Source organism: Acanthisitta chloris, unplaced genomic scaffold (genome assembly GCF_000695815.1).
Source record: "Acanthisitta chloris isolate BGI_N310 unplaced genomic scaffold, ASM69581v1 scaffold15724, whole genome shotgun sequence".
NCBI classification, from domain to species: domain Eukaryota; kingdom Metazoa; phylum Chordata; class Aves; order Passeriformes; family Acanthisittidae; genus Acanthisitta; species Acanthisitta chloris.
This window is the reverse complement of record NW_008671151.1, coordinates 77,875-89,997: the sequence shown is the minus strand read 5'-3', so window position 1 is coordinate 89,997 and position 12,123 is coordinate 77,875. Positions and strand designations below refer to the sequence as shown.

The 12,123-nt window shown below is 36.5% G+C and overlaps 1 protein-coding gene across 1 annotated transcript in view; it reads right to left on the bottom strand.

Moving 5' to 3' along the window:
* CEP128 (centrosomal protein 128kDa) overlaps positions 1 to 12,123 on the bottom strand; it is a 99,414-nt gene that overhangs the window by 12,791 nt on the left and 74,500 nt on the right. The window contains 1 exon segment of the mRNA XM_009073994.1: positions 9,940 to 9,963. Within this exon segment, the coding sequence (XP_009072242.1) occupies positions 9,940 to 9,963 (24 nt within the window).

Here is a 12,123-nt window from a genome sequence, read left to right as displayed (position 1 = left end):
AAAAAAAATTAGCTGTGCCTCAGCTAGTCCTCATTAGTTACATTAAACGTAACCTCGAAAGCAGAAGACCAGCCTTTGGGTTACATGCATACTCAGTCCTTGCTTTTTTTGTTTTGATAAGAGTTATGTTGGATGATATAGGATGTATCATCCTATGGATGATAAAGGCTTCTTGGATTTTTAAAAGCTGTTTTAGATTCCTAAAGTTTAACTTCACAGTCAAAATTATGGGCTCTAAGCTCACCATTACTGCTCAGGAAGTAGACCATGAAGTAATGATACATATTACCAAGAACCTGCTAATTCAGTAATCATTATCAATCAGAAAAGCAAAATCAACACTCAATATAAACAGGAAAGGCAAAAAAAAAAAAAAAAGTCCGGAGAACATAACTATTCCTGAGCATGAATTCACTTGCATCTTGACTACCGAGTGCAGATGTGGACCTTTATCTCAGAAGAGAAATAGAGAAATGTCAGAGAAGTGCAATAAGAATGATCAAAGCCATGGAGTGGTGTTTCCAAGTGAGAAATTATTAAATGCAATGACTCTAAAGAACAGGACTCTTCAGTCAGGAAAGAGAGATGCCTGAGGGGAGTAATGACCAATTTGCATAAAATCAGAAGTCACACAAAGATAGAAAAATTTTTATGGCTTTAAGCAGAAAACAGGGCAAGTTCATGAATGAGAAAGAACATGGAAGGGTTCCAAATTCATAGCAACTACATCTAAGTCTGGAAGTCTTTGACCTTTGAATGGCTGGAATCAGAATGAATGAGTGGGAAACAAAATATGTGTGTCCTGTTCATACAGTCTTCCCCAAGCATATTATTTTGGCCATTGTTGCGGTATCTGTATCGGGGCTGGACTGACCTTTGCTCTTAACCAAAATGGTTCCTTTTATATTCTATAATTCTCACATTCTTCTGAGCAGTTTGTGGAGTGATTTGAATAGAATAACTTACATGCCAACAATTTCTGGGACAGAAATGTGTGTCTTTTTCATAAAACTAATGAAAAGAATAGTAGTGATGTGTAAATAAAACAGAAGAAAAAAAGCCAAGTTTGTTAGGGGAAATTCAATAAAGAAGGCATCAATAAAAGAATACATTGAAGAATAGGAGGGAAAGGTGATGAAAGAGCTTTTAGCTGGCCCACAGAATTGGTCTGGTAATTAATGAAATGCACATCAACCTCCTCAACACGGTTCAAATGCCATACCTGTATCATTAATGACTACACTCTATTCTATTAGAAGAGACGGATTTAGCCACACAGATAAAATGTGACAAAGGATGTTCGAAGCACCTGACATAGAGGGCAATTAAGTACTGTTAAATTTTTTCCTAGAAATTGGAAAGCTGTATGCCATAATGCACACAAATAATCCAAAAGGCAGTAATCACATCTGTCTGCTTACATTTAAGAGGGAACAGCAGGTACTGACCCAATGCACTGATGGTACCGATAAAAGAAACACCAACTGTACTGACTGCTGCAGTATTAATGATATTTTACTTAACAGCAGTCTCTTCCATAGACTGAGTGCTATTAATCTTTCTGTTTGTAAAATAAACACCATTTACTTTAAAAAGGGGCGTTCTATGTTTTCACAGAGAATGATAAAACAAATTACTTATTTTCCATGACTTCATACGAATACTTTGATGTTTAAACTGCATGTGAACTGTTAATCCTCCTATATTGATGTGTTCTTGGTGATAGACGGTTTCGCACTGTCTCAAGGGACAAATCTAAATCAAAATCAGACGCATTTTATTTTTAGTCTCAAAGCTGCAATGCTAAATGAAATAAATCAAAGCAGGTTTGTATATAGTACTCCTGAAGTTTGCCTTTATAGTCAATATACTGAAAACACATAAACATAAACCAGAAACTAAACTTCATTGACTTTCAAGTACAGTGCTCCTTTCTTTTCTGAGGTAGGTAAAAACAAATGGCTATCTGTATTGCACAGATATTTTGTAAAATTAGAGCTGACTTAAGTACCAGTTAGCTAATCCCCAAAGAGTAACCATAAAAAGAATAAATGCGATGTAATTTTAACTGGCTGCAGTGCATGTCAGCAGGCAGCTACTCACTATTCAGATGAAAGATATAATGCTAAAGGTGACCTATGATGACTTATTTTTAAATAGCCTTAGCATACTGAACACTTAAATAGCAAGAATAGGATGCACCCAGAATGTATAAAAGTATCCTTTGCTTCTCTACCAAGATCTGTGAAACCATGCACGGTTAGCTTCAATCTTCAGCTCTAGGCAGGTATATCCTACACTTTTCTTTTACACACAGTGGAGTTCTACTTAAGAGGCCTTGAGGTGCTCTGCTGACACTCATACACCAGACAAACTCCATGATAGCTAGGACTTTCTGCAAATAGTACTTCTTATGTAGACAGGGAACTTTCAGAGAAAACAAAAAAATGTGTTTTGTCTCTTTTAATCCACATATACCATTACTCTGATTATACCATCGTTTTTATGATTTCAGCACATCAAGAAGTTAATTCATCTATACAAAGATAGGCAACACATATAACTATCACGTCACAAAACATTCGTGTTCAATTGGGGTTTTTTTCTATACTACATTTTTTCATGAAAGTTTTAACTAGTAAGATTTTTTTAAAATCAAAAACTACAGTGATACTAATGAAAAACAAAAAAGACCTTTGCTAACAAAGCACTGGAAATGTCAAACTAATTGAACATGTAATTTAGACTCCAGATGTTTTTGCTTGGGGTGGACCACATTGTAATTAAGGGAGTTTCATGGATGCTTCCTGTCCTGTTTGCAGTGACATGGACTGTCCCTTCTCTCATTCATGAGCACATAACATCCCTGTGTTAACTATGGGAATTGTTTACATGGGAAAATATTAGGAAAGTTTTTGAACATATTGATGCAGTTTTTGAAAATATTTTCTTTAATGCTTACTAAGGTTTTGATCAGAGACATCCAGACTACTACCTGGAAATTAAAAGAACTGTAACACAAGAGTGTATAACATAAAGCAATGTTAGTGGGAGCACATTCTTAAAAGGTATAAAGATTTCCTTATTGCTTATTCATGAATGTCATCTTCAACATTATGGAGCTTTGCAGGCTAAAAATCTTTACATGTAATTTACATTAAAGTTTTGTATGCTAACAGTATTTTATCAAGCCTTCCAGAAAGCACTACAAAAATTCAATTAACACAGCCTTCATGGGAAAGAAGAAATATTGGTCAGTTTTTCAGCTGAGAAAAACTGAAATACAAAGCGAAGTGATTTATCCAAGGACTCACAGCAAATCAGTGTCAGAGTAGGAAAACAATTAGGAGTTTGCTTTATAGATTTCCCCATTTTAATGAAAAGCTACACAACAATGAGAGAAAACAAAATCTGTGGTGGCATGAATAGCTGTAACTGATGCATGTGTTCCTAAGGTTATAATTAGATCAAATATAAAACTAACATCTGAAATGAAGGACCCAGCAGCACACTAGAAACATTTAGTCAATAGTCTGTTGTTAAACAAAATTTAACTTATTTTGTGATATATAAACCAAATCAGGAAAAAAAAAGCAAGCATGCTATACCACATATATCCATGTCTTATCAAGTTATAAACATCCTATATTCTGTGGAAGAACTCATAGATACACACTCCGCAGATGAAAGGCCAACATAATGCATATGAGGAGAGGCTGAGGGAGATGGGGTTGTTTAGCCTGGAGCAAAGGAGGCTTAGGGGTGACTTTATCAGTCTCTACAACCACCAGAAAGGAGGTTGCAGTGAGGTGGGAGTTGGCCTCTTCCTCCAGGCAACTAGAGACAGGACAACAGGACATGGCCTCAAGCTGCACCAGGGAAGGGTCAGGTTGGACATGAGGAAGAATTTATTCACTGAAAGGGTGGTCAAGCATTGGAACAGGCTGCTCAGGAAGTTGGTGGAGTCACCATTCCTGGAAGTGTTAAAGAAACAACTGGACGTGGAATTTAGTGCTACAGTTTAGTTGTGGTGGTGTTCGGTCAAAGGTTGGACTCAATCTCAGAGGTCTTTTCCAACCATAATCATTCTATCATTTCTAAAGAGAATCCTGTGGATGGAACTCATAGGATCTCTCTTAAAAATTATATGTAGATACACATACCTAGGATATTAAAAAAAAAGAAAGAAAAAATGAAGAACACTATTTTATTACTCCTAGTTCAACTAAGATAAATAACTTAAGCTATCTAAGGAATCACAGTCTTTTGTAATAAAGATTTATCCAGAGATTTGAAGTTTCTCTAATTAAAAACTGAAGGATTTTGGTTTACTGAAGTCTGGCAAAAATGTTTGATATTCACAACATGTGGGACACATCTTCATAATGTTGAAAGGAGCTTAGATACTTAGAGAATGTAAGGGTTGCAATAGAAGTGTTGCCAGCAGGTCAAAGGAGGTGATCTGTCTCCTCTAGTCAGCCCTGGTGAGACACATCTAGAGTGCTGGGTCCAGTTCTGGATTCCCCAGTACAAGAGAGACATACTGGAGACAGTCCAGCAAAGGGCAACTAATTTTTTAAGGGATTGGAGCTTCCCTTCTGTGAGGAAAGGCAGAGAGAGCTGGGATTGTTTAGCATGAAAAAGAGAAGGCTCTGAAAGATCTCATCAACATGTTCAAGTATCTGAAGGGAGGGTATAAAGAAGAGGGAGCTGGGCTTTTCAGCAGTGCCCAGTGACAGGTCAAGAAGCAATGGGCACAAACTGAAACACAGGAGGTTTTGTCTGAACATAGGAAACAAAGGAGGATGACAAAGCACTGGCACAAGATGCCCAGGGATATTGTGGAATCTCCATCCTTGGACACACTCAAAAGTCATCTGGACACAGTCCTGGACAACTGGTTCAGGGAGATTCTGCCTCAGCAGGGCAACTGGACCAGATAACTGGTAGAAATCCCTTCCAACCTCAACCATTTTGTGATTCTGTAATGCATTATATTATTGATATCACTGTTGGAGAAACTATGAAGCTATTAGACCAAGTTGTTAGACATGCAAGGTGATTATTTGTCAATAGATGTATATAAAACTATCGTCCTGACTGTCAAACAAAGAGCAGATGAATAAAACTTACAGTTACCTACATTTTGTAACCTGCCTCTTACAAGCAATTCAGCACTGAATTGAGGCCAAAATTTTAAAGATTCTTTAGCAAATGCACAGCAAGATATTCTTGATTATGCTTATCTGTAAACTGAATATTCAAAGTCTCAATGCAATTATATACCGTTTCTACCAATATGTCATTTTATTTCTTATATGAATTTTGTAATTATTTTTTACAAAATAGAGAAGAACATTTTTATAGAGAGTAATTTAAAAATCATGCTAAGTATCAGATTTATGAGGGCAGGAGGATTAGAGACATGACATTACAAATGTACATACATGTTTAGTTTGTGGACTTTGGGCAAGTACACAGTCTTAAATGAAATCCATAAATCAGAAAAGTTGCGCTGAATCTTATAAATCTATTTATTCAGCATTTTTTGTTCCCACTCTAAATTCCAGAATTAGCCAGAAGGTCATAAATAAGTATGAATGGGAGAGTAAGGCAATTGTTAAAAAGACCATACTCTTAGCAGCAAACTAAATTCTTTTACACAGAAAAAAAAAATGTTGGCAGAAGAAAACTAGAGGTGGCTGTATTAGCAAAAAAATCTGAAAGAACAAGTAAAGCACCAAATAGGAAAGGGCAGAGGATGGACAAGTAGCAGGGTATTAAACAAGTGCAATAGATACATAGGGGAAGGAGACAACATCAGGAAGAAGGGAAGAGAAGGGTGAGCATCAGGAGAAAAAAAACAGCTGTCTGCAAGCACCGCCAGGTGACAGAAATTATTTGGTGGGAGCAAGAAAAGGAAGGACTCGGAAAACCATGGAAAAGTCCTCCATCCCCAGTGAAGAGACGTGACACACTGGCATGCTGATGAAAGAAAAGGAAAGGGCGAGGCAGGCAGGACAGAGGATCTCTAACTGCTGCTGCTCCTCTCCCAGTCATTCTTATAAGATCAAAGAATGGCTGTGTTTTGGGAGGACCAGAAGGCCTTTGATGTAATGGTAGTTTTGGCAAGATATTCGAGAAGCAAAACAAGGGGAAAAGAAAATTTAACCCTTCGATTCAAGATTTCCTAAACACTCATACATACAGAGTATGAAAATCATGAAATAATCTAAAGAGCTAACAGCAAAATTTACTTATTGATTGAAGGCACACTAAGAGACACACAAAGAGGGAGGGCAAGTATCTTAAAATGAATGGTGTCATACAATCACTCTGTGAAATGCATTGGGTATTGTCATACTTCCAATTCTTCTTTTAAATTGGATGATAAACCAGAAAACTGATGAAAATTTGAGCCTGCTACTACAGGAGAAGAATCTAATTGCTTTTACATTGCTGAATGTATGGAAACAGAAATTTGTTTTACTGGTAGTCAAAACCTTACTTTCATCAACATAAAAATGAGTTACAACAAAATACATAAATGCTCATACTGAAAAGGAAATTCATATTAAACAACAATTTTGCTGAATACTTACAGCATTACTGTACTGGAGTTAACTTAGATTTATGGACATTGTAACAAAAAGCTGAATTGTGTCCAGAAAAAGTCTGATCCAAGTATTCTAAGAAAGTGGTAACCTCACTTCTGGGTTCTCTACTGAAAGCAGCAAGCTGTTTTATTGATCAAAGGGTACAGAATGCATATGTTCACTGGAATAGCTTCAGGATGTGGTTGATTTCAAATTAAATTTTGCAGGCTTTTATGTCAGACTAGTACTATGAAAGGCAGAGGAATATGACTTGCAGCTTATGCTCACAAAGAGCAGTATGTAGTTTACAGAAACCCACTAGTCACAAGCACGGCATAGCAGCAGTGTGCACCTACAAAATGAATCCTGACCTCTTTATGAGAAATAAATACACTTCCCATTGTAGCCACATCTGAGGATACAATACAGCCTTTTTCCCCAAGAAAATCATGCACCTTTGCTTATAAATAATATAGAGCCAAATCCTGTATGTAAGAACTAAGCTACACTCAAGAATAAAGTAAATCATCTCATTTAAAGATAAATCATATTCATTCTCTCAAAACATCAAACTACATCATTGATTACTAAGTAGTCAGGAAAATTACTTGTTAATAGATATGAAATAATTAAATTCACCTTATTAAACACCATTAAACCAAAAAAAGAGCCAAACAAAACACAATCTCTTGGTACTCAAAACCTGTTTTGCCTGTACTTGTTACTCCCCTGGCACTTCTCAAGAGTTGAAGGATAATTCCAGAAAACACCTTGGTTTTTCAGCTCCTCTTATATCCACTAGTAAGTCTGTCTGATTACCTCTGTTATTCCTTCCTATCTTCCAGCTTCTGCTCCTGTCCTGTGCAACCTCCTGGAGCAAGAAGCAGTGTACCTATCTAGTGAATCATGTTGCAAATTTGACCTGGTTGAAGAAAAGGAGCCCCAAAACCCCAAAGCTTCTCGTGATGGGTGCTATTTGTCCTCAGGTTCATAAGGCAGTGATCAGATCAGGTGTCATATACTGAAGGAGGATGGTAATACAGCACTTTCCTTGGGAACCAGGTGAGTTGGCTAAAGAAATGACTCAAGTAACTAGTACAATAGACAGGATGAATCAGGGGTAGGAGATGGAGCTTCCAGCTCAAACAGACTGCTGAGAGGAGAAGCTGACAGGACTCAGACAGGAGGTGAGGGACCTCCTAGTCTGCGGCAACTTACAAAATCACTGAGTTAGATTAAGCTAGGCCTGGAAGGTTTATTCACCCAGAGCTCTGAAAAGAATCTGAAAGGTTCATGTTGCATTTCTTTCCCAATTTTTTTTACATTATCAAAGTTGCCAAGATCATCATATGGCTACTACAACAATTTTACCAGCAAGTGCAGAAGCTAGAAACAAGTAGACTGTAAAGAAAGGGAGGAGAGTGGGCTCCCAGATATACATGTACAGGGAGGAGAGTGGGCTCCCAGATATACCTCTCAAACTACATACACACAGTTTTCACATCATTGTGCAGAACAGACAGTTTGCTTGGGTTAAAATGTTAATCTAACGATGTTTCAAAAATTCATTTATGGTTAGATGTACATGTCTTTTCTGTTGCTTAAAAAGGTATGTGCAGGGTAGAATTAATTTTAAAAGCAGCTGCAAGAGACTTCACATTTGTGGTAAATCTCTGACAGTTCTGCACTAAACTTCATCTATTCCTGAGCAGAGCAATTTCTTTCCAATACAAGAATAAAAATGCTGTGGAAGAAAATGCAGATGAAATTCCTAACTCAGCCATGCCATGGTCTCACATTTTAAAAAAATTTGTGGAGAACTGATGTTCTGAAAATCAAGCCTCAAAAATCACAAAATCAGACACCCAGAAAATGAGAAATAAAAAGTAATTAAAAGTACTTGAAAAATTAATTTTAAGTTATTTGCCTGGCATCATAGACGAAGTTTATGCTAAAAGTAAAATGAATGCCTTGGAGCATTCAACTGCCTTAGTGATGACCATATTTGTCTTGCCTGCAATCTCAGGGCTTAACATTACACACCTTTCAATATCAGTAATAACAAAAGCTCTAGGATTTAGCATCACAAAATTGCGTTCAGATGTTAATTTCCAATTTGCATTAAGAAATAAAATTATATTTTACTGATGATAATAATCCTTTTCTTCTGTCTGAAGAATAACTGAATTTGCATAACATTGTGCAATTTGCAAGCAATTGTTCCCTGTCAAAATAGCTCAATTTAACTCATGGTTTGTGAGAAACGGATGACCACGGATACATGCCTGATTGGTTGTCATGTAAGCAAACCATGAATAAGAGAAGGACCTGGACAGAATTAATGTCCTGGCAACACGTGACACACAACACTGAAAGTGAGCACTAGCTTCCTACTTCCACAAGTCAGCAGCATGGCACTCTGATTTCCAAAGGGCATTTCTGAGTGAATGCAAGCTTGTTTTTTTAACATATCGAATATGTTTTAAATTTATTTTGTAAACTGGAAACTGTATTCAGAGAAGCACAATGGTCAGAGAGAATACAATAATTATTTGCACAAGTAAATTTTAGAAGCTTATATTTGCAGCATTTACACTGTCTCAGTAGTGGTTTCTTTATATGAAATTTTCTGGATTTCTCATGAAAAGGAACTATGGGCCTGATACATAAAATTTGTGATGTCTTATTGAATATTCCTACATAGAAGGAAAGAAGAATGGTTCAGAAATTACAAGGTAAGCTGAGACCCATCCCAGTTATTCCACCCGCTAGCCTTACTAGCTTGGGACATCTGGATAATCCAGCTGCATTCATGGTATGTACAAGCATGAAGCTTTGTCCTTCCAACTTAGTATCTTATTAAATTATATTACCTAATGATTAAAATTATATTTCTTTATGCTTTTAGTTGCAGTGTTGATACGGGCAGATAAACTGATTCCGTCTGCACCTCCCAGCATCAACAAATAAGCACATGTAACAGTTACTGAAATAATTAGAACTATCACATGGACCTCAACCATTAGAAGTGTTAGAAAAATAACATCTTTTGTATGGATCAAATCTACAATATTTCTCTTCCCAGGGATGGGATGAGGACTGAACTATATAGAAAAATGACAACACTGAAATACACTGCATTTCATATAACAAGTGCACAAATATTGTAACAAAAACCTACACAGAAAGGTGTAAAATTATCACATCTTCTCTTAAAAGTAAAATAACAGAAACCCAAAGCTGCAACATTTTTTTAATTTAGAAAAATAATATTTTTCATAATTTAGACAAATTATTGGCAATGTTATTGTGATAGGTTTGGAAATTAATTCAAGAAACTTACCAGTTCTAGGGCCATAATACGCTCCTAAAAATAAAGCACAAGATGATATTAGAAAGCAAAGAATATAAATGCAACATAAGTTGAACAATTATGAATAGGATTCTTTTTTTTCTGGTGGTCATATGAATTTTTTTTGTAAAAATCTCACTGAACAGGAACTGTTGTACTTAAGTTGACATCTAATCCATTTATCATACTATTTCACTTAGAAATTTGTTTCAAAGAAAAGAAACCCCCAAAACAAGATAAGAAAGAATTTGACAAAAAATTACTCCAATATAATTTTTTTAAAACGAGTACATTAGGTTTTGTTGATTTTATTCTTACGTATCCGGAAGTATGATTATTATTTTTTTTAATCACCTCTGACTGTAAATCTAGCATGTTTTGGAGTTCATGTCATATTAGCATCTGGTTTAGTTTTCTTTCAGGCATTTCCTTAGAAAACTAAAAAGTAAATTCCACATCAATATTGTTTTATCCAGAAATAGCTCTGAATAATGTTTTATTAATAACAGGATGACGTTAGTCATAGTCTAATGTGAGACAAAAACAAACTACAAATAAAATAAGCTTGTGTCACTTTTAATCCAGCACAAAGTACAGAGAACCCAGACTTTACAAATTTACTGTATATACTCTAACATTATTTTCCCATTTAAAAGTATGTTTAATAAAAATATTAAGTTAGTAAAATCAAGATGTGTACTCTGGTACTATATTCTGACTGGGTATAGTATTTTCAGTAATCTGACAAAACACATATTCAAGTGTTTAGGTGAGTCCACATTTAGAGTCTGTGACCATTAAGACATTACAGGAACTCTTATCTTGCTCAAATATTACCTTTTGAAAGTATGAGAGAGATATTTTATTTTTATTCCTTTCTAGCTGAATTAGGCTAAGTATCCTTATATTTTTCCTGTTCTAGCCTGCTCTAACAGGTAAAATAGATTGTAATAGACTGGATTTACTCCCTCAGCATTCACAGACAGACAAGTCAGTTCAGACTTCACTATTTTGGAGGCAACAGGTAAAACCAAAAGTTCTTAGAGCAGTGAAAAAATTTGGGAAGCAGAAATAGCTCTTACCATTTACAAGAATGTAGAAGTGGTTTTCTTTTTTTTCTTTCAAATAATGGTTATGTTTACTAACTGAACAGGCTTAGATATTTGTGTAAAACCAGTTTCCCTTGAGTTACTAAAGGGCTAACTTATTATTTATTAATAACAAAGTGCTGAGGAAACTCAAGGAAAAAAAGAGGCCTTTAGGAGATGGAAGGGAGGACAAATGGACTGGGAAAAATACAGAGAAGCTGTAAGAGAAGCTAGAGACACAGTCAGGAAAGCTAAGGCACAGTTGGAATTAAGGCTAGCCAGGAACATTAAGGATAACAAGAAAGGTTTCTACAGGTATGCCACATGCAAAAGGAAGGCTAGGGATAATGTGGGCCCTCTCTGGAAGAAAATGGGAGAACTGGCTACCCTGGATATAGAAAAGGCTGAGACTCTTGACTGCTTTCCCTCAGCCTTAAACTCCAGGTGCTCCAGCCAGTCTGACCAGACTGAGAAGGGTAAAGGTGGAGATTGGGAGGATTAAATCCCTAAACCCACTATAGAAGATCGGGTTCAGGATCATCTTAGGAACCTGAATGTGCATAAGGCCATGGATCCTGATGAGATTCATCCTTGCATCCTAGGGAACAGGCTGATGAAGTTACTAAGCCCCTATCTATAATTTTCCAGAAATTCTGGCAGTTAAGGGAAGCCCCCAATGACTGGAAAAGGGAAACATAATCTCCTTTTTTCAAAAAAGGGAAAGCAGGATAACCAGGAATCTATAGACCAGTCAGTCTCACCTCTGTGCTTAGCACGATCATGAAACAGATTCTCCTGGAAGCTAGACTTAGGCACATGAAAAGCAAAGAGGTGATCTGTCGTAACCAACACGGCTTTACCAGGGGCCAGTCATGTCTGATGAATTTGGTGGTCTTTTATGATGGGGCCAGAGAATTTGTAGATGGGGCAGAGCAGCTGATATCATCTATCTGGACTTATGCAAGGTGTTTGACACTGTCCCGCATGACATCCTAGTCACTAAATTGGAGAGATATGGATTTGATGGGGTGACCACTCAGTGGATAAAGAACTGGCTGGATGGTCACACACACAGAGTTGTGGTCAG